The following is a 27548-nucleotide window of genomic DNA, read 5'->3' on the forward strand; positions in this document are numbered from 1 at the left end:
TTTTAAAAATCAACTACAATCATTATCTATGGTTTATTTATATTTAAAATATATATGCATTTAAAAATTTTACAAGATTCCTTATTATATCCAATGGAACTTTGGGCAATTACACGTATTCAACTCCATGTTGCATTAACTTCTCTTCTCTTCTGATTCTTCTGTTAATTCCACCTTCTTTTTTAATGACTTTTGATCTCTGGAATACTGTTCAAATATTGGTTGGTAAATATATATTCCTCCAGCAATTCCCATGATGCCAGCCAAAAGCACCTGTGGAAGAGTTAGTCTTCCAAACATCATCCCAGCAAACGCAGCACAATGCAAAGATGGTTTGGAAAAGCTATTCTGCACATCCAGCCAATCTCTTCAGATCTGTAGACAAAGCAGAGGAAAGGCAGAGGAGCCACTTAGCAGAGGACTCTTATAGGCTGCATGCGGCCACTTCTCTGGAGTGAACAGCATTTCTGTAATAAGCTTAGGGGGAATATAAATATAAAATGCAAAGGGGAAAAGTAAGGGAAATAACGCCAGGGCACGGTGTAAGCCAAGCCAAATCCTCTCCTATTGCAGAAGCTCCTCAGTGGCTTCCAAAGGACAAACCTCACACCTTTAAAAGTCAGACCATGAAACAGCACTAAAGAAAGTTGCAAGTTGCTCCTGAAAAATCTGTAAGAGAAGCTTAGCCAAAGAATCATCACTTTTCAATAGTTCTGTACTACTCAGATCTTTTTGCAATATGTATGACAAAATCAATTTCCAGAAGTTAAAATACGGCCAGAATGATGGCGCACACCTGTGATCCCAGGCCTCTAGGAGGCTGGGCAGGTTGGAGCCCAGCCAGAGGAACTTAGGGGTTTAGCGAGGGCCAGTCTCAAAACAAAAAATAAAGGGCTGAGGATGCAGCTCAGTGAGAAAACCCTGGGGCCCTACCGAGTATAATAAAAAATTTATAAGTTTCCTTCGATTTATAAAGCTGGCATCAAACAGAAATCATTTGCCATTACCAAAATTATAATGGAGCGCGGTGGTACATGTCTGAAACCTCAACTATTTGGAGGCTGAGGCAGGAGGATTGCAAACTTGGACCAATCTGGGAAACTGAGCCAGACCCAGTATCAAGACTAAAAGGACCATGGTTTTGTGCGAAGGCCCCGGGATCAACGCGTTAGAAAATGCACATGGATATACATTACACAGACACGGGGGTTTGCCTTTGTCCAGCTCCCATTAGACCGCGAACCTCAGCCCGCACCCACTGGCGCAGCGCCGTCTGTCCAGAAGACGTGAGGCGCCGCCGCTCCTGGAGAACTGCGCAGGCGCCCGGCTGAGGCTCCGCCTCTCCCGACAGCCTACGCGCCGCAAACGACAGCATCCTGCGAGGGCCAAACCTAGCACAGGCAGCTCAGTACAGGGATTGCAGTTTCGCCCTCTGCGCGCCGTAACAGTGATGGAGCCGGAACGCGGCGCCGGCGGCCTGGCTTTTCGCGGCTCACACAGCCGCTCCCCGGAGCAGGAGAGGCCCCAGAAGGGAGAGACGGGACCGGGCTCCGAGCGTACCAAGGCGGAGGCCCGCATGGCTGTGGACGCCCGCCTGGCCGCGTTCGTTGTCGCCCTGCGCGCGCTCAACTGCGGCCTGGTGCGCACGAGCTTCGTGCCCGACGAGCACTGGCAAAGTCTGGAGGTCGCGCACCGCCTGGTCTTTGGATATCCTTTCCGGGACGTCGCTGGCGGCCGCGGGGACGCTGGGCGGCCGGGCGCGGCCGAAGCGCTGGCTCCTTAACGCGGCTAATTATGGGCACCTGACCTGGGAGTGGACGGCGGGCCTGCGAGGCTACGCCTACCCGCTGCTCTTCGCTAGCCTCTATGAGGTGCTGCGCTTGCTGGGGGCGGACAGCGTCTGGCTGCTGGTAAGCGGCGGGGAATTCGCACCGCGCGCGCCGGGACCGCAGAAACACAAGGACAGCTCGGGCCGAGGTGGAACTTAAACCCCGAGAACGGTCTCAGAGACGCAGGCGCCGGAGGGCTGCCGTGCTTGGTCGCTGGCCGGAGCGCGGCGTGTGCTAATGAAATAAGTGCAGTGGGTTTCTTTTTTTTTTTTTTTTTTTTTTTTTTTGTCTTTTTCATTTTTTATCGGTACCAGAGATCGAACTCACGACTGCCTGCTTGCAAGGCAGGCGCTTATGCCGCTGAGCTAAATCCCCAGCCCTATGCAGTGGGTTTCTTGATACTGAGTGATAAACCAAGGGCCTCATCCATGCCGCGCCAGTGCTCCACCATTGAGCTACATCCCCAGCCCTGCTTATTTTATTTTGAGACAGCCCCCTAAATAGTTGAAGCCCCCTAAATAGTTGAAGTTACAGATACGTGCTAAGTATGTTTCTAAAATAGAAACTTAAAAGCCAGAATCTTAATCTAGTAAAGTGGCTTGCTGGATACTTAAGTTAAAATGTAGTGTTACAGGCATTGTGGCACACACCTATAATAGTGTACTGTGGAGGCTGAGGCAGGACGACCCCAAGTTTGGCCAAGCCTAGGCAGTTTAGTGACTTGGTGAGACCCTGTCCCAAAAATACAAAAAGGGTCTGGGTTGGAGCTCAGTGCAAAGACCCTGGGTTCAATCACCAGTACTGAAAAAAAAAAATAGTAGTGTTAATGAGTGTGCATAAATGCGCATAGGTGGATGTGCACATGTGTGCCTGGGCATGAAAACAGAAACAATGTGCACATGTGTGCCTGGGCATGAAAACAGAAACAATGGTAAAACTGCCTTTACTGTAGCTGAGTCATTAGTATGACTTAGAAGGAGAGTGTGTGCTGTCCCAGAGCAGAGTAGGCTGTGCTTCCTAATGTACTGGGAGTGGCTGGGTTGGCTGGCCGACTTGGGCATTGGCATGGACGGAGAGCAGTTCCATCTCTTCCTCTCCCTGTACCTTGGCACAGGTCTGGACACCCAGACTTGCCCAGGCTCTGCTGTCGGCTGTTGCAGATATGAAGCTGTATTCGCTGGTGTGCAGACTGGAGACCCAGGAGGTGGCTCGATGGGTGGTGAGTCCCGGCAGCTCTAGCCTGGGAGGTCTTTCAGGTCCTTCCTGGAGGGCAGCAGCTCCCCCAGGATCCTCGAGGGGCTGGGTGGGACTTGGTGCTGGTCGAGAGCAGGTGGCAGCTGAGGCTGACGCCTGGGAGCCCTGCCTGCACAGTCAAGTCCAGCCATTGCCCAGCTCTCCCGGCATTCTGAGTTCCGCCCAACTTGTGGGCACCCACTTCCCACAGCCCTGCCCCTGCTTCCGCAGCTGCGAGGGCAGCAAGAGCCCCAGTCACTTAGCTGGAAGGCTCTGGTAACAGGTAACTGCAGGAAGCCACTGGCTTTGTCCCCTGTCCTGTTTCCAGGTGTGGACACGAGGTCCCAACCTCTTGTCAGATCCTGAATGTAGACTGACATTCCCCAAATTAGAAATCCTACCACGTTTCATATTGTTTCTGTTGGAAAATACACCCCAATTCCTAGCAGTCTGGTCACCTACACACTGCTGGAGTAGAGTTTATTAGTAAATTGGACAAGACATTTCTGTAAGCAGTGTATTCTGTTACATTTACGAAAGATGAATTGGCTTATGGCTTAAGTGCCTGTTTCAATAAGCGTTAGCTCTTTATGTACATAGCTGAAGACTCAACATAAAGGGATGAGCAGAGGTCATATTACCTTTGAAATCCTTCTTCCAGGTGGCACACAAAGTTTTCCCAGTGGGGGGAGTACTTTTAACCTTATGGAATGTTTTTAAAGTACATCTGAAGAGACAAGAAGCTAGTTGCAAGTGTTCAATGGCCATGCCTCAACCGACAAGTTACATTTACCTTTATATGCTTGTACTGATGCTTTTGATTGCAGGTTCTTTCAAAATCTGGTTTATTAATTTAGTTTGCAAATTAAAATGTAATAATGCCTTCTTAAAATTTCTGTCGTGTTTGTCTTAATTTCTAATTAGGAAATAGGTCAGGCATGGTGGCACACACCTGTAATCTCAACACTTGAGAGGCTGAGGCAGCAGGATCCCATGAGTTCAAGGCTACAAAGTGAGTTCAAAGCTAGTCTGAATGAACTACATAGGGAGACCCTGCCTCAAAAAGAAAACAGAAAGAAGTGATCAATCAGGAAACAGGGCAGTGCACCAAATGAAGCTCAGTAAGGAAGTGAGAGTACCTGTTTGTGAGGCAGCTTGAGGAATCCTGACTGGGAGAATCTAGTTCTGAATTTCAGTCCTCTAGAAAGACCACCAGCAGAGTCTCTGTTGATGTCTTTCACAAATGGGAAGTGGGTTCAAGTAAAACTCAGCGCCCTGAAAATGCAAACTCCTGTTCACGCACAAACTCGACCCCTGGCACCTGAAGGGAGGTGGTGTTGGCCGCCTCCCTCCAGGGCCCCTGTGCTTTGTGAGGTTCAGCAGCGTGCAGCACACAAAGTTTTCCCGTGCTCATGATTTTTCTCAGTTTCTTTGCCAGTTGTGCTCTTGGTTTACATGGTACTGCTGCACCCGGACCCTCACGAACACCATGGAGACTGCTCTTAATACCATTGCGCTCTCCTACTACCCGCTGGAGGGTGCCAAGGCCGCACACAGGTGAGCACCTCACCCCATAGCCCTGGAAGGCTGCCTTATGCATACTCCGCGTTCTCCTTACACCCCTGCCCTCCTTAAACTGAGGCGGGCAGCCACGTCATGTGGGCAGTTTGTTCCTCTAGGGCTGCTTCCTGCCAATGCAGGGTGTTCCCAAGGTCGGGGGGATGCTGGTGCCAGCTCCCTGGGGAGCTGTAGTGAGGTAGTGGAGAAGGCGATGGGGTGGGGGGTAGGCCCAGCCCCTAATAAGCACTCCAAAGCCAGAATGCAGGGCAGGCCACGTGCAGGGCATGACCAGGTAAGGACAAGTGGAAGCACCCTTTTGTGGGGCACAGGCTTGGAGCCCTGCCCAGAGCGGCTGCAGTGGGGCACAGAGGAGGGGGACTGCCCCACTCCACATGAAGGCTCAAACCCAAGGGAGCAGCAGACCAGAAGGGTGGACAAGCGAGGCGGCACCAGTGCTGACTCTGTTGTGGTACAGCTGAGGGGAGGTCAGGGCTGTGCACTAGCTCAGCGTCGAGCACTGTCCCAGCAGCTTGAAAGAGAGAACAGTCTGCTGGGAATCTACTGCAAGGGGGAAAACCAAGGTCCTAGGAGTCTAATAAACTGGCCATGCTCACATCTTAATCCTAATTTCTCAGGAGGCTGAGGCACCCTGGTTCAGTCAAACAAGCATCTTCTGGAACAGGAGATCTTCCATGAAAACCTAGGCTCTGGGGTACAGCTCATTTGAGAAATCTCTGCCTAGTGGACAGAGCTGTGTCCTGCCCCCAGCACCAATGAAGAGACCCAGGGTGGCCTAGGCAGCTGGGTTTGCAGGCCTTCCAGCCTCGCCTGTATCAGGGATGGCTGTGTAGAGTGGTCTGGGGTTTGGTTTGGTTTGGTTTGGAGTCAAGAGTCTTGCTGGCCTCAAACTCATGGTGCAGGCCAGGCTGGCCTAAAGCTTGTGAGCCTCCTGCTTCAGCCTTATCAGCTTGGTGGGATACAAATTGAGCCACCATACCTGGCTGGTAGGTGCCTATTTTTATCAGTTACTGGGTATTTACTGGTACTATATGGTACTTTGGTTTGATTGCAGTTAACTGTTAGCAGGGCTGAGTGTTTCTCCACATAACTTACTGTGCAGTACTTGGGATTAAGCCACCAGTTGCGAAGTCCTGCACATCATTACGAGAGATTTGTGTGTCAGGAGTACGCATGTGTCTCTCAGTGGCTGAAATCAGCCTCCTTCCAAGGCAGATCGGCCACACTGCCGCTGCCTCACCAGTGCTGCTTCTGCCACCCTCCACGCTCAGGAAGAGGTTTCACCACTCACAGCCCGGGCAGGAGTGAGCTGCCGTCCCACTGCTCTGGGAGGCTGAGGCAGGAGGAGCCTAGGCAACTTGCTAGCTCAGCAAGAACAGTCTCAGAAAAGGGGGAGCTTGGGGACGTGGCCCAGCTCAGAGGCCCTGGGTGCAGTCCCCAGAGCCGAGGGAGGAGAACCGAGGGTGGTGTGAAGTTAAAACTCCCATTTACTGTCCAGTTTGTACAAGTTCATGAGACAGCCCTTAAGACATAGGATAACTTGTTACCTAAAAGCAGGAGAGCTAGGGTCTTAGGGCTAGAAAAGACTCCGGGCATTTCCTCCTCCTAAAGATGAGAAAAGGCACAAGTCACTTGCTCATGCTGGTATAGCTGCCTACACTGGAAGGAGATCACTCTCGTTGCTTGTGGTGGTGCAGTCCTGGGGATTAAACCCAAACTCTTGCATAAGCCAGGACTGTCCCACTCCCAGCCATACCCCAGGCCTTTAAAATTTTTACTCCCAGGCAGGCCTCCTGCATGGCCCCAGCTGGCCTTGAACTTTTGATCCTCCCACTTGGCCTCCCACGTTACTTGGTAAAACGTGGTCACTTTATTTCTAGAAAGTTAGCTCGCGGTGTAGACAGAGTCCTTCAGATGACCATCTGTCTCTTCCTCTGTGCAGCAGGAAGTACGCCTCTCTGGTGGCCCTGGCCTGCCTCATCCGCCCCACAGCTATCATCCCGTGGGTCCCCCTCCTCCTCAGACATGTGTGGCTGGAGCCAGCGAAGGGCCGTCTCATTCTGTGTTGCTTCTTACCTGTCGGGTAAGCCTGGCTGCGTCCATCCATGGTTACTGGGCTATCGATGACAGACTGTGAATAAGGCTGGAGTTTTCAGGCATGCGGGATTTGGTTTTGTTTTGTAGGGACTAGGAACCCAGGCCCTTTATGCTGACCTTTACATAAAGCCTTTTCATTTTAAGGCAGGCTGGGTTTGAGCCTGCAGTTTTCCTCCCTCGGCCTCACAGAATGCTGGGATTACGGGTATGCACCCCACACCTGGCTTCAGTTAATTGTCTTCTGATGATGTTGAGAACTCTCAGTCCAAGGAAAAAGCGCATTTCTAAATGTGTGTTTTTATATCCGTGACACTGATTGTGTTTTAACTTGTTCGAAAGAGTCTTCACAACTCTTTCTGGCATGGAGTTGCCCTGTGTTTCCCAGGTGCAGTGTGGAGGCCCTCACTCTGTCTCCACCCCAGCTGTGGGCCTCTGGGTTGCCACCGGGCCAAGTCTTCACTTTAGAGGGACTCTAGAGGGACTTCGCACACAGGACGGGAAGCAACTCGGAGCCCAGGCCACTCTCGGGGCCAGGGCCAGCACAGCCTCTGGGACGTCCAGCCTCCGCTGCCCCTGCCCCTGGGGCTCAGCACGAGTGGGGCAAAGGTGGGAGGGCACAGTGTGGGCACAGTGTGGGCACAGCTGCGGAGGGGAGTGGGGCTCCCACACAGGATGAGCTCTGCAGCTGGCTGTGCCTGTGTTTGGCAACCACCGCTAACGCGTGTATTTTAGGAAGTCTGCACGAATGCACCTCAGCTCAGGCTTTCATGCTGCGGAAGTCTGTATTTGGGGAAATTGTGACGCCTCTTCCCAGTAGCTGTTGACGCAGAACACTTGGAATCCGAGTGCTGGGTGCTTACTGGGTCAGACTGAATTGCTGTTTTGTTTTCTTTTCCAGGTTGGTAACTCTGAGTCTGTCTCTCATAATTGATCGGATCTTTTTCGGCCAAGTAAGTAAAAATATACTAAACTAGCAGTGGTTTTTATTTTAATCACTGCACTGATAATCGAAAGCTGGGTTTTTAATCCATGAGTATTTCAGAACAAACCTCATATAAAGATGATATGGGGGTCTATTAAAAAAGATTTGCTGTGTTTTTCTGGTCCAACTCACTGTGCCTTCTACAAGGTGCCATCGGCTGGGTTTCGGAAGAGCCCTTCGAATGCCAGGGACCTGCATTTGGGTTTGATCCTCAGTCATCAACCAAAATATTCTGTTTTTCAGTCACTTAGTTTGAGATTTTCATCTCATAACCAAGTAATGCCTGCCCCCGTTTCCTTTTGTGCAGTGCTGGGTGTAAAACTCAGCCTCCGCACTGTGTCCTTATGAGTCCCCCTGCCCCATTCCTTTCATGAGACCAAGTTTCACAGAGTTGCCCAGACTGGGCTTGAATTTTGGATCTTGTTGCCTAAGCCTCCCAGAGTGCTGGGATTATGGGCGGGCACCACCACGCCTTGCCCTCAGGTGTTTTGGGGATCTCTTTTCCCTCCTTTGGCTGTGGTAGCCTAAGCCCAGTAGTAGCCGAGTGGTCTGGCTCGAGTTTGGGGCCTTTGCTGCCGCTGTTTTGTAGAGGGTAGTAACCGTGCACCTGTGCAGTTAGTAGAGAAACGAGGCCACATACATGAGCTTTGGCCCGGCCAGGTTGGGCTCACCAAGGCCACAGCTGTGCACTGGCGATGAGTGGCATGCTTGGGGCGATCCATGGGAGCCAGCACCTCTGCAGCCACCCTGGCAGTGTCTAGCCGGAAGGAACGCCTAGGATTCTGAGATCCTTTTTCAGTTCAGTGTTTCAGGGATCCAGAAGGCATTGGTGGCCAGGAGGAAGGCCAGGACAATTCCCCGTGGCCCTCCGTCAGAACCACCCTCTGGCCAAGGCCTGGCTCCCGGCCTCTCAGCAATACACTCGAGATCCAAGCCGGTCCCAGCCGCAGACCAACGCTAGTTTTCTCTCACACCCAGTGGACGCTGGTGCAGCTCAACTTCCTGTGGTTCAATGTGCTGCAGGGCCTGGGCAGCTTCTACGGCACCCAGCCATGGCACTGGTACCTGAGCCAGGGGCTCCCAGCTGTGCTGGGCCCCCACCTGCCCTTCTTCCTGCATGGCTGCCTGTGTGCCCGGAAGCGCTGCCGGGTGCTCCTGGTGGCTGTGCTGTGGACACTGCTGGTGTACAGGTGAGGCTGTCTGTTCTGGGTCCTCAGGAAGGAGAATGACAGGGCCAGGAGCTCAGCTTTGGAGCACTGGCTGTACCTGAGGTCTGGGCCACACCCGAGCACTGCTGGAGGAGGGGGGAGAATCGTGCCTGTGGCTGCCATGCTCGGGCCCGCTCCACCCGAGGAGTGGAGCAGGCTCAGTTTGCTCTGGAGTAGGGCAGCGAACTGTGACACTTGAACTCCAGTGGCTGTGACCACTGATAGTTTTAAAAGTTTACCATCCCTGCTCCAGAGGAACAGAAACTGCAGAACTTTAAGGGTGCAGGCCCAGAGAAACACTATTCTCAAATAAAAATAAGCAGCATTATCCCAAATTCGAGTGCTTTCAACTGGACTGGGAACAGAGGTCTTCAGAGCATAACCGACTTAAACCACCAGGCGATGCATCCTCCGATGCGTCCCAGTCAGGTGTGGCGCCAGGCCACCAGGCAGGCGAGCGCTTGTGGTGTCGCCAACCGGCCCTCCCCCCTCCTCTTCGTGCCTCCCAGAGGCACCAAGCCTCAGGTGCCAGGAGCTGTTAGCCTGTGACTGAGAACAGGAGATCAGCCTTCCACTGCTTCTAAGATGGTGGATACCTCGTTTTAACTACATTAATGCCAACAACCCTGTGATGTGACGAAATGTTCTCTCGATATTTCTTATTATTTTAGCATGTTGGGCCACAAAGAATTCAGGTTTATCTATCCAGTCTTACCATTCTGTATGGTCTTCTGTGGTAAGTGGTTTTGTTTACTAAAGAAAACAATTGCATAGAGCTGGCTGAAATGTGACCCTGCTTTTTCCTTACAGAGATAACACATGAGGACCCCCTGTCTGAGCCACTGCCCAGTGGTGGTGTTTCTTAGAAATCATTCACTAGAAAGTGAAAGACCTATTCACTAGAAAGTGAAAGTCTATTTTAGAATAGGTATTTCAAGTTTATGGCTAAAGTATCCAGGTCATTTTCTTAAAGAAAAAAAATGCATTTATAGCTGTCAAAAAATAGTTTTCAATACTTTCATCCACAACATGTTCACCCTGTTAAGACTGATACGGTAGTTTTTAAAGTAATTCACTCCCATGACTTTATTTTTGGCTCTTTCTCCATTTTTCCCCAAATTCTTTGTTGTGTATTTTTGTTTTTTTGTTGTTGTTGTTGTTTTTGTCTTTTTTTTTTTTTTTTCGTTTTTTTACCGGTACCGGGGATCGAACTCACGACTGCCTGCTTGCAAGGCAGGTGCTTATGCCGCTGAGCTAAATCCCCAGCCCTGTTGTGTATTTTTGTAATTTGTAAAAAAATCTTATATTAGCTCACCTCAGGAAAATCTAAATTTTTACACTGGTTTGAGAAAATTTTGAATTATAATTAACTTTGAGTGTAATTCAGAACAAGTGAGTCTGAGCTTCCTGCATTGTCAGAAGAGAAGGCAGACAGTAACCAGCAGGGACCGCTGGCTCCACCTTCACCTCAGACCCCATCAGCTGTGAGCATGGCCGCACCCAAGCAGCGTGCTCTGTGGGCCCATCAGCCTTTGTGTCTGCATTAGCAACATCTGTGGATTGAACCGGGCCTTTGTCTGTCTCACCGTTTTACTTCCTACCAAGGATACACACATCCAGCAGTCATTTGGCAAATCTACAGCAGAGGGTCTGCCTTTCAGCAGGGTGGGCAGCCGGCTCTGCTGCTGCAGGCTGAGGCAGTGCTGTGCAGTTTTGTGGATTGACCTGTGAACTCTCCCTTCTTTGCCCTATTCCTTAGTCAGTGCAGGTCAGAACCAGGCCTCTCCAGGGGCAGGTAGGAGGGAACCTGAGCAGCAGGTCCTGTCCCACAGTGACCCCACCCCCCCTGGCCCAGTAACGCAGTCCCCATGGAGCAGACCCAGGCCAGGCCCCGCTATGAGCCAGGATTGTGGGGTAGGTCTTAAGACTGCGCTGTGTCTTGCCCCACTGAGGAGCTAGGGCTCTGACCTCACAACTACTGTTTTTCTGAATTCTGATCTTGGTCCACCTGTTGGATTTCTTGGAAGAGCAGGTTCCCCTGGGTCCTGCCCAGCTCCCTTCCTGGGGCCGCCCTGGGTGTACTTTAGCTATGACTTGGGTTCACAGGTCATGTCTGAACTACTAAAGGACACGCTTGCCAGTGCCTGTGCTGGGCCATCCAGCAGCTTCCTTCCAGGAGTGGCTGCCTGACCAGGTCTCCGCCCCCCAGACCACTTACCCCCGGGTGCCCTTCCAGGCACAGACCCCTAAGGAGATCGAGGCAGGAGAGTCATCAGTTCCAGGCCAGCCTGGTACACACAGCAGGACCGTCTTGAAAGCCCAAAGAATAGAATGGCAAGACTCACCAGTACACAACGGGGTAGAGCGGGCTTCATTCCTAGTAATTTTCAGTAATTCTAGCCACACTCAGGGCAGTTTCTGATGGTGTGATCAGGCACAGACCTAGCCCTCTTGGGGCCATGCCACACACCCGCCCCACCCCCTGTAGTCAGGACCTGCAGCCCATACCCTACCCCTGTGGATTGGACCAGCCCAGAACAGAACTCTGAAGCCTCATGGCTGCACAGCAGCGTGACTGGGGGTGGCATGGCACACATTGCAAGGTCACCTGCATGTCATCACACAGGCTAGAGCACCAGGGAACGGCAGTATGGGGCAGGGGCCCTAGTTTGGGAGCAGCTGTCTACGAGCCTTCAGCCTCCATCAGATCTGTCGGCCCAATAGGGCAGGTGCAATTAGAAGAAACCATGCTCATGGTTTGTGTGTAAATGTTTGTGTGCGGGCCTTTAGAATCTTCTAGCCCATTCCCTGGCAGTAACTGTTACAAAGTATGGCTGAAACCAGGCATGGCAGTGCACACTCACAATCTCAGCCCTCTGAGAGGCTCACCCAGGAGGATCTCAAGTTGGAGCCCAGCCTTTGATGAGCGACTCAAAGACCCTGTTCTCAAGATGTAAAAAGTTGGGATGGATGGATGTCCTGAGGCTGGGTTAAATCCCCAGCACTGTCCCTGCCAAAAAAAAAAAAACCCAGAAAATCTTTGTAGACCCAGATAACGGTAGCAAACGGAGCATCTGGGGTATCCTTCAGCATCCAATGAGCAGCCTGTGAATACAGCGTGATACACATGTCCTGGGCCCATGGATTCCCAGTGTGCATCTCCAAGTTCACACCAAGTCCCAAGCCACCTTCCTGGGGAGCAGTGGCCCATGTGTGGGTCAGGGATCGCATTACCAAGGTGGTGCTAATCCACTTTTGGGAGCCACACCATTGGAATGCAGACTTCCCCAGAACTTTGCTGCAATGTCAGCTGTGCCCAGGGTGGCAGAAGCTGGTGCCCTCTCCAAAGTATGCTAAAACCCCCAGGGTGCAGGCTGCTTTCAGGGCCCCTCCAGCAGCAGTACTGCGTCTCCCAACTCTTCACTCAGCGAGGTCCCTATTTGAAAAGTCCCCCCAGGACTTTAGGGCCTGAGGTCAGCACCTCAGTGGCAATGTTAGCATTGTCACAGCCAGCGTGGCAGTGGGGCTTGGTGCAGGCTGCGGCCACAGTGCAGTGCCACCCTCTCCACAGGACACTCACTTGCCCAGCTGCGTGCCTGGAGGAAGCCAGCACTCGGCTTCCTGCTCCTGTCCAGCACGCTGCTCGCCCTCTACACGGGCCTGGTCCACCAGCGTGGTGCACTTGATGTCATGGGCTACGTCCAGGAGGCTGGCTGCAGGAGTACCAACCTGTCGTCTGCCTCAACATTCATGCTGATGCCATGCCACTCAACACCTTTCTACAGGTAATAAGGTCTTCACCCTCCGTGCCATGGTGCCTGGGTTCGCACCAAGCGATCCCTTGCAACACCTCTCTCATCTACTTAGTGATGGATTTGTATGCTCATTTGAACTCTCGGTGAAATTTGCCTGCTACTTTTAAGTGAATTTTAATTTTTAAAAATAAGTCAGGCTTGGTGGTAGATGGCTGTACCCTCTTCAGCCCAGGAGGCTAAGTCAAGAAGAGTGCAAGTTCAAAGCCAGGCTGTGCAAGTTACCAAGACCTTGTCTCAAATAAGAAGGGCTAAGAGATGCAGCTTAGTGGTGATTCTTCCTGAGGTCAGTACCTCAAAAATAGCAGTAAAGGATTAAAAAAAACTTTCTACTTACATGATTTAAATTGGTACAAAACATCCTAAAAGGGCTGTGGGTGGAGACGCAGCCCAAGAGTAGAGCACAAAGCCCTGGCTTCAGCCCCAACCCTGTGAAAGCAGGAAAGGGAAGAGACTGTTACGGTCTCTCCCACTATAAACCTCCGTCACATCTGTCCTCCCACAGTTCTGAACTGTCACAGAACAGGAGGTTCTAATCCACATTTATTTGGGACTATGGCCCTGGTCTTAAATCAGTCTTAATCTCTTCAGACATCACCTGTTACAAATTAGAAAATGCAACTAAATGATGTTCTAGTGCTTGAGGTGAGGATTCCTGGGAAATACAAAGTATTCAGTGGTACAGGACTAGAACAGCCAGCTTTCCTACGGTAAATTTAACTCCATCCAGTTTTGAGGAGTCTGCAGTGGACATTCTGTATGCACATCCAGCAAATTTAGTATCATCCTGGATCTCATTTTAGGAGGATACTTAGTTGACTGCCAAAAACTAACACACAACTTGGAAAGTTGGTATTGCCAGGCACGCTGGCCAGACACGAGGTCTCAAATGGCCTTCAGCTGAGGGCGCTCAACTGCAGCACATGCCTGACCACAGCACAGGAAGGACAATGCGGTGACCAGTGCTGTGGGTTGCATAGTTCACCAAGCTCCCACTTACTATCTATCTGCTGGTTTTGTGAGACTGGTCCTGCCATGCAAGTCAGGCTGGCCTTGAGCTGTGCCTCCCAAACTGCTGCTTCTCAGGATTTTCACTTTGCCTCTGAAACACAAGGCCTCCACCAAGATCATGAGAAGTCATGAAATTATTAGGTCATGTTATACATCTCACAGATAAACAAAATTAAACACCTTTTCTGGTTGACCCTTTAAAGTCTTTTTACCTGGTGAGGCGTAGCTTTTTGGAGGCTGACCGGCCCAATGCTGGCTCAAATGCCCTACTGGGCCAAGATGGAGCTGCCTCTTATGCTCGCCCTGTAGCCACAAGCAAGCATGTCACTCTGGTGACTGATGGGGGCCGAGGGCAGAGTTCCCTTGGGAGGCATCTTCGAGCAGGTGATGCATGCTACGAGTGCTCACCATGCTAACGGTAGCAACTCTGCCACCCACAGCCACGTCCACTGCCCGCTCCCGCTGCGCTTCCTGCAGTGCCCTCCGGACCTGACCGGGCAGAGTGGAGATTTGGATGAAGCGGACACTTTCTACCGTGGTCCCACGCGCTGGCTGCAGAGAGAGTTTCAGGATGCTGCTTCCCTGCCTGCTCGCTTGGTCATCTTCAGTGCTTTGGAGGAGGTGAGTAGACTGGAGAAAGAGCACTGGGTATTTTGGCTCCACTCAGGCTTAGCAACAGGCAAACAGCTGATACCACTTGTTTCCAGCCCCCTCACATCCTCCCAGTTTTGCATCGGGTTTGCAGCTGTCAAGGTGCCTTAGTTACCATAAACAAAGAAATAGTGAGGCATGGGATACACACCTATACTCTCAGCACTCTGGAGGACCACTGAGTTCAAGGCCAGCCCAGCCTACGTGGCAAGACAAGAAATAAACCACATGGTGGCACATGCCTGTAGTAACATCTCAGGAAGCTGAGACAGGAGTGTTATGGGTGTGAACCCAGGCTGTGCAACTTTGTGTCCTGGTAACATTGTCTCAAAGTGAAAAGTGGAGGCCCAGTCAATCTCTGTACTGTAACAAATGAATACAAGGAAGAGGGGCTGGGGCTGAGCTCGGTCGGCACAGAGGCTCTAGGTGATTTCATCAATAGGCTGGATGTGGCTCGTGGGGAATGGAGGACTCCAGGCCCCATCCTTAGGGCGGGGGCAGCAAGGAGAGATTAGAACAGACGGTTGTGAATCTCCAGACCTGCCTCAAAGTGCAGCCTTTATGCACTTACATGTGGATTTACTTGTAGGAAATCCGTGCTTTCCTAGTCTCAAGGAATTACGAGAGAACTGCAGTTTTCTTCCACACGCACTTTCCAGAGGGTCGCACTGGAAGCCACATTTATGTCTATGAACGGAAGACCAGGATGGCCCGGAACTGAGTGGCACCAGGGGTCCGCAGGGTACCAGGGGGGTGAGGGCGCCGCCCACTCATGGGCTCAGAGACACATGCTAAGGCATCTGGATTCAATAAAGACCTCTGGTCTTCTCGTGGTGTGGTGGTTTTATTGTTTCTTCTAGAATCAGATGTGCAAAGGATTTCACAAGCAAACAAGTCAGCAAGCTCTGAAGGCAGCAAACTTCACAGGTCAACGGGCTCTCAAAATCACAAAAAAAAAAAAAAAACCAAACATTAAAGAAAGATGAGACATTAGCCATGAAACCCGCCACAGCGTACTTCCTCAGGCTCCACCTCCCTGCAGCCTGACAGGAAGGGCAAGGTTAGTCACCTGCTGTCACACAGGCTTGCACCAGAGACTCATTCGTGCCGAAGCCGCTGCACGCTGGGTTTCTGGAATCAAACTGCTGTACTTTCCAGTGCCAGAACTTACGTATTTTTGCACAAAGCAGAACTACAGGTCTACTGAGCATAGGTTAGAAGCATTTGATTGATGCTGTGAGTACTCTAGGAAGCCGTCAAACTCTTGATGATTCTGTCTTAGCTGCAGCAGCAGTGTAGGAAGCATCTATGCAGCTTAGTTTTCTACCTTAACACAACTGTGGTCATTATTTAGGGTGCAAAGGCAGCTGCCCCAGTCCCATCTCCAGGTCAGCTGTGTCTCCCGTTAGAGGACCGTATTTACTACGCCGTTTACCTTCCCCTTACAAGGCTGTGGCTGAAGGTGCTTCTGCCCATTTCGATGCCTGGCGTTTCCAGTATTTACCATAGGCTGCTTTTTATCAGGTCGACTGAAAGTAGCAAACACATTTTTCATCTGTGTTATTAGAGGTCAACTTAAGTTTAAAACAATTTTAATTCTATCTTCATTAATCTGTTACCTCAATACTATCAACGGATGTTAATGTAAAGTATAATCCTAATTACCGGCACCACGATGAGTTTTTACCCTGTAGAAAAACTAGCTGGGCATGGCAGCACATCCTTATAATGCGGGGCTGATGCAGTACTGTAGCGTTTCAGTGCCAGCCTGGGCTACATAATCCAACACCAGGTGTAAGTACATAGCAAGACCTTGTCTCAAAAATGCAGAAGAGCCAGGCACAGTGGTGCAGGCCTGTAATCCCAGCACTTGGGAGGCTGAAGCAGGAGGACTGCCTGAGTCCAAGACCAGACTACTGTATAATGGGACCCTATTCAACAAAAACAAAAAGGCCAAATATCACTGCTGGCTATAGAGAGGTAGAATGCTCAAGGAATAGAAACATGACAATGAGGTGGGTTTTGTTGTTTTGGTTGCACTGCACTCCCCACCCCGCAGCCAAAATCCATGGCTCTTACAAAGGTAGCCTCATGATCTGCCACAGGTCCACACTGCCTGCCCCAGCCTGGCCACATGGCCAATGGGTTCCCAAGCCAAGAAGCCCTTTTCCATGCCAGGCCTTTGGTGCCACATAAGCACAGCACAGTGTGCAGTCTTGGTTCTCAGACACCCAGTCTCCCCGCTTCCAGAACTCCCTGCGCAGGGCCACTGTGCAGTAGGGAGCCACAGGGAAACCACTTCTCACACAACCTGAGCACCGATACATTCACATCTATCTCCTTTCCACTCTGCTGTCCTGGTTCAGACACCATCGGCTCGCACCTGATTCTACGAGCCCCTGGCTTCACTTTCCACTGGGCCCTCTGGCTGCGGCCAGCTCTGAGAGCCATTAGCGTTCTACCGCCCAGGGCTGTCATGTCCTCTCCCTGTGAAACAAACCGCCTGCATCTTCTAGAATCAGTGGGCACTGCCAGCCTTTTGAGTGAATTCATTCTTATCTTTCAAAAGCTCTCTGAAACTCATGCTGAGTCCAAAGGCCACTCCCTCACACCTTTCCAGAGACCCTGCTGCCACCCCAACACTCTGCCCTCGATGGCACCACAGAGCTGCTCAGTGACTAATGACACCAGAACCAGTCTTGTCACTTTACACACACACTGCATTTATTTGTAAATGTACAGCTGTGTCTCAAAGGCAAGAAGTGACACTAACATGGGCATGCGGAGTTTCATGTTACAGGGTAGAAGTGATCGTGACAGGCGCCTGTGCGCACTTCCGCCTGCTCAGCTGCCTACTCACTGTGCCACTATCCGTGCACCGTACAGAGTGGTGGGAAGCACCGAGCAACCACGTCGGCACAGGGAGTCGCTGCACGGCAGCGAGAGCACTAACTACGTGCTTCTGCTTTCAGAGCATGAGCTGCACTGCCCTCACCTAGGAACACAGAGGGACTGGAGGAAGACGACGTCACACAAGGAAATCATCTTTCCATATAAATTACAGTGAAAGGAAACAAAATTAGCAGAAATAGGATTTACACACCCTTAACTGATTTTTAAAGATAAAATGATCATTCTGAAGTCAACAGTGATGATGTATGAAATTTTCTATTTGAAATACCTATAATTTTAAAGCTATCAGTTTAGTCTAAGCTTTCAGGGTAATAAAGTGTATCTCTGCATTACAACAGTAATCTTCCAAGACACTTGTCAGTGGTAAAAGCACTATGCACCAGACAACGATTAGAAGCTATTATAAAGACATGGTTCTATCTCTATGTAAACCGACCTGGGTCCATGCGGAGCGGGTGAACCAGTGGCAAAGTGTCTACATATGTATCCATTCAACTTCTCAAATACGCCAGTATCTACTTGATACTCCTTCATGCTTTTAAGATACTCTTTAACTTCATTAACAAAGTCTGCAAAGATCTTCTGATTATTTGTGTAGAGACCATTTATAATAAACTGATTGATGAATTCATTAAGTTCTTCCCAATGGTGGAAAGCACCCAGCTCTTTTAGTAAGTATCTTCGAATCACTTGCCTAAACTCACCTACCAGGGCAGAATTCACCACCATATTGCATGGGCTGAAGGGTTCCTGTTGAGCCCTTCCAAACACATGCTCGCCAGCCCCTCGGTAATCCCGACAGTCTCCCTGCCAGTCGTGGGCAACACCGTCCCTGGAGACTTGCGCAGTATTTCTGGCCTCCTGCCATCGAGCTGGCTGTCTTCTGCTTGGGTCCCTCTGCATGCTGTGGCCACGGTGCTTCTGGTTAGGGGAAGGTCCCTTGTACTGTGAATGGGAACAATCACTAAAAACTGGGGTTTTTTTTGTTGTTGCTGGTTTTTTTGTAGCTCCAAATTTCCTATTGCCCTTTTCATCAAAGATAGTCTTGGTGGTATCTTTAAAATGTCGGAAAGTGGATTTAACTGACTCAGAGAACTTTTTAAGATTTTCTTTCACAGCTTCTTTAGCCTGCTTAATTTTTTCTTTATGATGCCTCACAAACTCCTTGGTAGAATTCTTCATGGCATCAAAAGTTTCCTTAACCGTTCCCAAAAACGTCTCTTTTGACTTGCTCTTCACCCTGTGGTGTCCTCTGCTCCCCTTCTGCTCCCCAGTCTGATCTCTGGCTTTGATATATAGCCTCTCCCACAGGTCAGAGCGTTGCTGCTCGAAGTTCAGCTTCTGCTCCAGCTCCACCACCCTTTCCCTCAACACGGCCAACTCCTTGTCCTGGGGGGAACCAGGCTTGGCTTGCCACTGGCCAGGCTGGAGCTGCGCAATCTCCATCTGGAGTGAGGCTCCTACTTTCGGTTCTGTCTCCAATTCACTCTGTAGCATGTGTGTTTCTGCCAGAAGAATCTCCCTTTGATTAAGGAACCTTTGTGTTTTCTCCTTTGCATCCTCCAACTGCAGCTTGAGCTTCTCATTGTCCCGGGTCAATTCAGCACTGGTACTTTTCTCCTCCATCGTTCTAATCTGCTCTCTCAGCTTCTCTAACTCCTCCTGGAGAGAACCCAGGGCACTCTCTCTCTGCTCTAGAGATACTCTCAGATGGTGATTCTGGGTAGTGAGTCTCTTCTGAATTTCAAGGGACATCTTGCCTGCTGCAGCCAGGAGCCGACACCTTCTGAGACTTTCTTTCAAGTGCTATTTTGAAAAATAAATGTCAATAGTTCAAAAGCTGAGTTAAAAACTTTTAATACCTCACAAATGTCACTGGCTTTATTTCTATAGGCATTGTCCCTTAGGTTCAGTAGTGTAAAAACTAGAAAACCTAAGTTCTGTACGCAAGAAAATGTAGGGCAGACAGTTCCATCCAGGTAAGCCTGGGAAGTCATAAAGCCCAGGTCAGCCAGCCTATCCTGAGTTCCTCCCGAGTAGGGCTGCCACAGGAGAAGACAGGTGCAGCTCGGTGCTTCAGTGCTTGCCAGACCAAACAGGAGGCACCATGAGAGACGGTCACAGAGGGAGGGTGTCACGCACATGGCTGGGCGGTGGCAGCCCTGCAGCAGGAGACCCTGCAGCAAAGGGGAAGGAAGCTCAGCTGCCTCAGTGAGCACATGGCCTACAAAGCCCCCGAGAGGAGCAGTCCCCAAGTCCCAGCAGCTACAGGAGAAGCACTTCTAGGCCAAACACAGCAGCTTGAAACCACTGACTCCCAAAACTGCCCTCCTAAAAGCCAGCGCCCTCCTGTGGAACCACAGCTAAGGGGACAAAGGAAATGACACCTTCGGATATACACAGGAAAGTGATTACTGACACCTATCTTCAGCAGGCCTCCTTGAGTGACACAACCTGAGCCTGTGTGGGAGATGTGGTGGTCCCTGGAGCTGACCCAGTCCTTCCACCTTTCTCAGAGGAAAACCAGGTGGGCAGCCTAAGAGGCTGGGGGCGGGGTTGGCCACCCATGTAGGCTGCCACAGAAACTGCACTCTGTGCAGGAAAACATGCTGCCTTCAGTCAGAACTTACAAAGGTCAGGCTGGGCCACCTGGCCACCTGGCCACCTGCCACCCAGTAAGATCCTGGAGGAGCTGCTAGGCCCCAGCTCCTGAAGATGTTCTGCTTAGCTCCACTAACAATAAAAGTGTCAGCGTGGATGTGGAAACAGATTCCAAGTGTCAACTTTAAACTGTCAACTCTCACTCCATTACACTGCCCAGGATACAGCTATAAGCCCAAAGACCCGCATTCCTTGTTCAGCAGCCCACCCGTCTCCCAACAGCTGTTTTAGCTGACTGCTTTATGGCACAGTGCTGTGCTCTGTGCACAGAAAGCACTAAGTCAGCAAGGTGCGGTGCACATAATGCCCCACTGTGCGACCTGCTGGACAGTTAAATATCCAGAAACACGCACCACGCTATTACTGAATCACACTCTTTGGGGGGGGGTTAGGGATACGCACCTTCGTGTCGAGAAGGGGTTCCTGCTCCCGTGGGTGCTGGACCAGATAGCTCATCACGTCACTTGCTGCATTCTCAGGTGTGTTTTGGACAAGCTGTTGCTGCCTCTGAATTGTGCCTGAACAAAAAGTTCCATTATATGTATACTATATTATGATTATCATCATTTCTTTTGGGGGTGGGTACCGGGATCAAACTCCTGACCTCACGCTTACAGGCAGGTGCTTATGACACTAAATCCCCTGCCCGATTACCAGTATTTTTAAATATGTAACATTTCATCCACATATCTATTTCTTAATCTGGATCTCTTCTTCAAAATAGCACCATTTCACTGTTTCAGAATTCTGATTACACAAAGAGTAAATAAAGCTCATTCATCAGATGACAGTGTATGTTAATCCTAATATAGTTAGGTGCAGTAGGTTAATTTATGTAATGTTTGTTAGCATCCACCCCAAACACTTAGGGAGTTCACTAACCTTTTGATCAAGACAAGCTGGCCAGCCATGGAACACTAACAAAAGGGAAATCTTGTTTCAGCTCATTTTTTGGCTTTTTTTTTTTTTTTAAGGCAGAGTCTCATGCAGCCCAGGCTGGCCTCCAACTCAGTGATCCTCCTGTCTCAGTCTCCCAAGTGAAAGGATTATACGTGTTCGCCACCACACCCAGCTCACAGGCCAATATTTATGAATCCCACAAATGTGTAAGGGTACTGAAGCCCCAGGGCCCCCACCCAGCTGTGATAAAGTTTTCCTGATTTTTCACCTTAAAACAAGGGTTATGCCAAGACATGCCACTACATGCTTTCTGCAGAAGGAAAAACCCACTAGGTCAAAACGGCAGAACACATCTGCAACCTGCATGTCACATCTGAGTAGCCACACCACCATGCCAAGTTTTAAAAGGAAAGGATGCTAGGGTGGCTGTGCCCTTCTGCCCTTATTGCTACAAAAATTAACTTCTAATGTTTTCAAATCATCTAACCTTTTCTAACTCACCTGGTTAGACATTCCAAACATCAGTTACTAAGTATGAAATTCCACATCAGGACTCATCTTTTACATTATCTTTTAATTATCTTGTGGCAAACATTTCAAGAAATTTCAAAAATTATCCCTAAACTTACCTCGGATTCCTAGAGAAACAAAAAACCTCTTAACTTCCCAATGCTGACTAGACACATACGTCCCCTGGAAAATGAGACCCGCAGGGCGGGTGCCAGGCGCTCCCCGGCAGCACTTACATCCCCTCAGTCAGTGCTATGTGTGCACAGCCCCCTCACTGCCAAGGTGGCCTGGAAAGGCCACTGAGGCCAGAGCTTCCACTCCCCTTACAGGACTCACTACTGTGTCCAGCTACTTCATTTACTAGGTCATTGGTTTCTCATGTTGTGAAAGGCTGATATCGAAAAGATTCAGAAAACTTAATTGTAATTACTAAAGCGAATTGTGCTGGTAACAAAATCCTGAACGAATCCTGAAATAACCTCTCACTTTTGAAAGAATTCTTCTCCAAACTGAATTCCCTACACAACATTTAAAGGTCATGCAATGGTGGGATTGCAGTGTGCTCTATCTATGTTAACATTAAAATTACCCCCCAAGTTTTCTTCAGTGAGAAAAGAGGCAAAGCCTACCTCCTTTGTTACCCTCATGTTCACTGGGGGGTAGAAACCGCACTGGCAAACACTGAAGCGAGTGCAAAAGCGAGCGTGTGTTCACACCCAGCACAGCAACCTGGAGGGCCCAGCCACTCCTCGCCAGTGAGACGATCAGCCACCTACGGGCCCAGCTATGTTCACTTGTAAGAGGCAGTTACCGACTCAACATTGAACCACCACTGACCATTTTCATTTTAAAGTCACTCTAACTTTCCAGTATGTTCACTACTGCTTTAATGTACTTTAAGCTATATTAAGTAACATATTCTTCCCATAAATCAAAAGGAACGAGCAGTGAACACTTCGATCTCTGTATAAAAACACTTACAGCGAAACTGGCAAAACTGGAAAGTTAAAGTGTGGATTACCAACCAGGTGTGGTAGCTCACGGTAATCTCAGCACTCTATCTGGGAGGCCGAGGCAGGAGGATTTCAAGTTGGAGCCCAGCCTGGGCAACTTAGCAGACCTCATGTCAAAATAAAAAGGGCTAGGATGACATAGCATACTGTAAAGCTCCTAGGTCCAATCCCAGTACTGCAAAACTAATTAAGTGAAAAAGTATGATTACTTACACAGACAAAAAAAAAAAAAAAAATCCAAGTACCTTATATAAAGCAAACTCAAATGTGACACCTAGTCCCCTCCAAAGCACAGTGAGCAAGAAAAAAGCTCCATCCCCACATGCGCATGCGGTCTCTGGACAGGCTGTATCTCAAAGACCAAAGACAAAGACGACACTACACGGGACTTCCAGTCTTCCTCCAAGAGGCAGTCTCTGAGCAAGATAATCAGCACACATCAACAGGCTTCAAATGACAAGCAAGCAGAGCTACAGAAGGAAGAACAGCTGGGCATGGTCAGAGGCTGAGGCAGGAGGATCGCTATGAACGGGAGGCCAGCCTGCGCCACAGTCAGCCCATGGCTGGCCTGAACTGCATAGTGAGACTCTCCAAAAGGAAGAGAGAGACAGAGAGAAAAAAGACAATTCACTGTAATCATGGAAGTGACACTGAAGGTCAAAAAATGACATGTGCATTAAAATTCAAAGTACAGTTACTTTTAGTATTAATTATTGGAACATTTTAAAAATAAGTATTCTGACTAGGATCTAAGTAACACTAAATTCTGACTTGCCTCATGATAATCACTTTGCATTTTTATTTTTGAAGACAGGGTGTCACTATGTAGCCCAGGCTGGACTTGAACTCAGAGCCTCCTCTGCCTCAGCCTCCTGAGTGCTGGAATTACAGATGTATACCACCATGCTGGGCCCACATTTCACATTTCTAATCTTCCAGGGTTGTTTTTTTTTGGCGCCAGGGATTGAACTCATGACCTTGCACTTGCCAGGCAGGCGCTTATGCCACTGAGCTAAATCCCCAGCCAATCTTTCAATCTTTTTACTTCAAAAAAATATAAAAAATATACAGAAGCTGTACTTTATAAAAGTATGTAACTTTTCCTTTTTTGGAATAGGATTCAAAGGATCCTCTGCCTCTGTGGGACCACAGGTGTGCACCACTGAGCCTCACTCTGACCGTCCTGCCTTGTGTAGGTTTTATGAGACAGCAGCAGCACTGCCACCTTCCAATGGGAGGAGACACAACCAGATTCTGCCCTTGTGAGCTGGAACCAGGCACACAGCCCAACCACACCCCCATGTGCCACCTACACACAGCCCATACTCACCGTAGAAGTGGCCAAAGCCCATGCTGACGGCGACCACCAGGGCCAGTGCCACACACTTGCTGAGGCTGCCGCTGCAGCTGTACTGGCGCTTAGACACCACAAGCGGCTCAGGGTCCTGCTCTTCCCACTCGGTCTCCAGCATTGCCTTCTTCCTGGCCCGTCGCCGGCGAAGGGTGGGACTGGGCTGATCAGCAGCCTCCTCACTGCTGGACCCACTGTCACTGTGCTGAGATGAAAATCCTGTTTTTAAAAAGAAAAATGCTCACATTTAGGTATTCAAATTTTATCCCAATTGATACAAAACTCAGCACATTCTGCCATGCTTTCTATGCAAGGCAGCCAAAACCAGAATGCAGAACACAGTCTGCAGCGCACAGGCGTGGGGAAGCAAAGTCCAGAGCTGTGGCCCGCAGCATGGCCAGGGTGGGAACAGAGCCATTTGTCTCACTGCCGCAGGGTCACGGCAGGAAAAAAGCTGTCTAGCTCCACCCTGTACTGGTGAGTGAGGAGAAGCAGGAAAGCATGAACCACCCAGGCGTCCTAAAGCCTTGATGGGCCCTCCTGTTCTTGCCACCCTAGTCCTCAGCCACGGAGAAGCACCAGGGCAAGGCCGACCCAAGCTGCCTGCCCATCACCTGCTACACACGTTCTGCACCAGGAAGCGGCCCTGGCATGCACATGCACGCACACACTCTGGCAACATGCCCACTACACACACTGCTGCAGCCCCTCTTAGAAAACAGTAGCAAAAAAAATGGAAATTGGGGAAAGAAAATTGCACCAAAAACGTAACCCAAGGGAACACTTGGAAACATCAGTTTAAGATGTCCCCATCTACATGATTTCTTCACTGCTTGCTTGGTAACACATCCCCAGGCCCAAAGAGTGAGACACAGGTACGGTGCAGTGTGAGCCCCAGTTCCACACCAGGCTCCAGCGTGCCAGGGCCAGGGCAGAACCCAAAGCACAGCACACCGCAGTTCAGCATAGCACGTCTGGAGCGCTCCCCTTCCCCCCAGTGGCTTTTCCTGCAGCCAGTGACAGTTTGAGAGCTCTTGGTTATGACCCTCACTCATACCAGCCATCACCTCAGCATGAGGTTGCTACTTCTCAGATGAAGAGGAAGAAAGCAACCCATAAACAGCAGTGCAGCCACAAGCATGAAATCCTGTGGATGAGTGATGCAGTCAAGACTTGTCCACACAGGCTTACACTGAGGTAACCAACCACACGTCACAACCCTGTGCATGGATGTTGAGGCCCCTCACGAGGTGTTCTCAGAGCCAGCCGGCCCCTCATCAGTGCACGCCTGTCTTTGGCGGGCACTCCTGGCGCCTTCCTGCACCCAAACCTCCAGCTGCTGAAACACCACGCCCTGGAACCTCTGCAGCAGTCGTCCCCTGGTGCCAAAGGCGGGCAAGCGAACATGCAGGTCCCATTCATGTTGTACCCCACCTCCCCCAGCACTCCCACACAGCTCAGCTCCAGGCACTGGGAGGAGCTGTGGGCGGGGCCGTGGCACCTTGCAGGGCTGCGGAGCGTCTCTGGTGGGCATCCCACGCCCTCACACACGCAGCAATCTTCCACAGCTTCTCCCACCACCCTGCTTCTTCTGTGCACAAACAGGAGAGAGATGTGTGAAGCTTTATGAGGAGCGAGAAGGGAAGCAACTGAAAATACTCATGCGAAAGCTTAACACTGTTGCATCGCTAAGATCTGACATGAGGAGAAAAGCCAAAGAGAAAAACACAAGGCTAGAATCCTGCATGGGTGAGGAAGAAAACATAAAACCAACTGACTCAGCAACAGGAACAGGAAACCAGTGAGCCAGGGCAAAAACTGGCACCTGATCACATAAAGCCACAAGCTGCACAGCAACAGCTGGATCAGAAGTAGACTCCACGGAACTGAGGTCCAGTGACACTGCAGCGGTCCCTGTGTCTCCCCCCGCACACCCCCCACGACCCTGCTGACATCACAGCCGGCACAGTGCCCTGGGATGTCCTCGCACACACAGTTCCCCCTCTCTGCGCTGTTGAGTATCTGACTACTGCCACAGCATCTCTAAAGGGGTCACATGGGTGAAAAAATGCGCTTAATAATGAAATCCAACTGTAACTGTAAAATTCTCAAAACTCTGTATTCAGAAAGGAGGGAAGCCAGGAGGTAGTACACACCTCCAATGCCAGCACTGTGGGAGGCTGAGGCAGAGAGCTGCCAAGTTCCAGGCCAGCCTGAGCAATTGACTCTTGACTCAAAAATAAATAATAAAACAAGAAAAAGACACAAGAAAAAAACCTGACCACACAGGTATGCAGGTCCCTTAAAAAATATAAAGCCTCATTGGTCACCCTGGGCCCTTCCACTGTGCCCCCCGCTTCAGTGGAACTGTCAGGCTGGCCTGTGCCTCAGACCAGAGGGAAGGGAAAACTACCACAGCACTACACAAAACTTGGAGCTCAAGAAAATGCAGTAGTAAAATGTGACTGCCTTGCCTAAGCCCTTGTGAGTAAACACAGTTCACAAACGTGGGTCACAAACCAAGTAGAACGAGAACCACATCAAATTCAATGGTTTGGGTCAATGGTGACTTTATGGGGAAATTTGATTTGGTTCTTGTCCAACAGACCAAAACACTCAGGGAGGGGGAAACTGATCTGTCTTCAACACTTCTCTTTCTTGAGACACCCTAGTGCCCCAGCACACAACAACCCGCAGAGCCTGGGTGTGGTGCTGCGCACCACAGAAGGGTACACATGAGGCACAGGGCATGCCATTCTGAGGAAGGCTGGTGTTCTCTGACCACTAGGAACATCAGGAGCACTTCCACTGTTGAGTGAGATATTTTTAACTTTTATAGATTCTCTGGCCAAAAACACTTCAGCATTAGATAGGCCCTCAAGAACCTCTGCTGACTGGTTACCCTCAGCTGGAAGGACAGCCTTCCACCATCCGTTCCCACTGCTGCTGTGAAGGACCGGAGATGGGCAGCACCTGGGGCGACTGTGCAGGGCCACACACGCCCCTTAGTCCTGTCACAGGAGGCCGTGCTGATAGCAGCAGGTGCCCAGCTGCTTCTGCCAACACACTCAGGCTTTAAGTGTGGCTTCACACCTGGTTGTAATATTCTGTCTGGTGATTTTGAGGAACTTCATGCCTTAAAAGATATTAAACACATTACTAAATCTGAGCTTTAAGATCTGTGGAAAGAAGGCAGGTAAAGAACCTCTCTCTGGGAGGCTGAGACAGGAGGATCACCAAGTTCTAGCCAAGCCTGGGTAACTTGGTGAGAGACTCGGTCTCAAAATAAAAAATACAAACCAGGACTGGGGAGGGAACTCAGTGTGAAGGCCCTGGACCCAATTCTAGTACCACAAATGAAAAAACCAAAAACCATGAAACGGTGTGTGGTGCCAGGCACAGGATGCACCCATGTTCCCAGCACTGGGACACAGTGAGACCTCATCTCAGCCAAAAGCAAACAGCAACTGCGGAAGGAACCAGCTCAGCCACTCACACTTCAACCTTCAGATGATTCTGTATGAACCAGGGGTATCAACTCCACTGGTAACTGATTCAAACTGGGTATATTTAATAACCAATATAAAATAACCAAAGAGGAAGAGCATTTTGGGGAAGCTGCTTATTAACTGCTCCTTGAGCCCGGTTTTGTACGTGGCAGGCAAACTTGTCAAGTAATTAAAACTGAACAAGTCTAAAAACTTCAAAAAAGAATTTCACTGTTTCTACAACACAAAACATGTACTAATATAAAGGACAAATATTAATTTTCTCTTGCTTTTAGTTACAATTTTCCAAC

General features: G+C 50.0%; 3 protein-coding genes across 8 annotated transcripts in view; 1 reads left to right on the forward strand and 2 right to left on the reverse strand.

Annotated features, from left to right (window-relative positions):
- Positions 1-1333, reverse strand: Pigbos1 (PIGB opposite strand 1). Of its 2 annotated transcripts, none has more exons than XM_023565940.2 (2): positions 1197-1333; positions 1-375 (listed from the first exon to the last, which is right to left on the reverse strand). In XM_023565940.2, exon 2 carries the CDS (start codon positions 301-303, stop codon positions 136-138), a length of 168 nt encoding a protein of 55 aa, XP_023421708.2. In that variant the 5' UTR covers positions 304-375; positions 1197-1333; the 3' UTR covers positions 1-135. The 2 variants fall into 2 exon arrangements, with proteins under 2 accessions (XP_023421708.2, XP_023421709.2); XM_023565941.2 differs by lacking the exon at positions 1197-1333 and adding an exon at positions 1008-1190.
- Pigb (phosphatidylinositol glycan anchor biosynthesis class B) lies at positions 1136-15231 on the forward strand. The gene is made up of 12 exons (XM_063244779.1): positions 1136-1167; positions 1249-1707; positions 1793-1910; positions 2944-3048; positions 4489-4619; positions 6583-6723; positions 7636-7687; positions 8698-8909; positions 9599-9663; positions 12499-12712; positions 14191-14371; positions 14991-15231. The coding sequence occupies exons 1-12, from the start codon at positions 1136-1138 to the stop codon at positions 15120-15122; spliced, it is 1842 nt and encodes a 613-aa protein (XP_063100849.1). The 3' UTR covers positions 15123-15231.
- Ccpg1 (cell cycle progression 1) overlaps positions 13867-27548 on the reverse strand; it is a 27416-nt gene continuing 13734 nt past the window's right edge. Inside the window, exons 6-11 of one of the 5 annotated variants that reach the window (XM_013154607.3) lie at positions 25251-25340; positions 23729-23968; positions 20378-20493; positions 17751-19120; positions 15848-15930; positions 13867-15339 (exon numbers count right to left, since the gene is read on the reverse strand). In XM_013154607.3, the coding sequence (XP_013010061.1) occupies positions 15338-15339; positions 15848-15930; positions 17751-19120; positions 20378-20493; positions 23729-23968; positions 25251-25340 (1901 nt within the window). In that variant the 3' untranslated portion in view covers positions 13867-15337. Of the gene's footprint in view, positions 15931-17750; positions 19121-20377; positions 20494-23728; positions 23969-25250; positions 25341-27548 lie in introns of all 5 variants that reach the window. The other 4 variants (XM_063249138.1, XM_063249124.1, XM_013154605.3 and 1 more) reach the window with 4 other exon arrangements.

This window comes from Cavia porcellus, unplaced genomic scaffold (genome assembly GCF_034190915.1).
Source record: "Cavia porcellus strain 051 isolate PalLab524CR breed Dunkin Hartley unplaced genomic scaffold, mCavPor4.1 scaffold_1, whole genome shotgun sequence".
Lineage (NCBI taxonomy): Eukaryota > Metazoa > Chordata > Mammalia > Rodentia > Caviidae > Cavia > Cavia porcellus.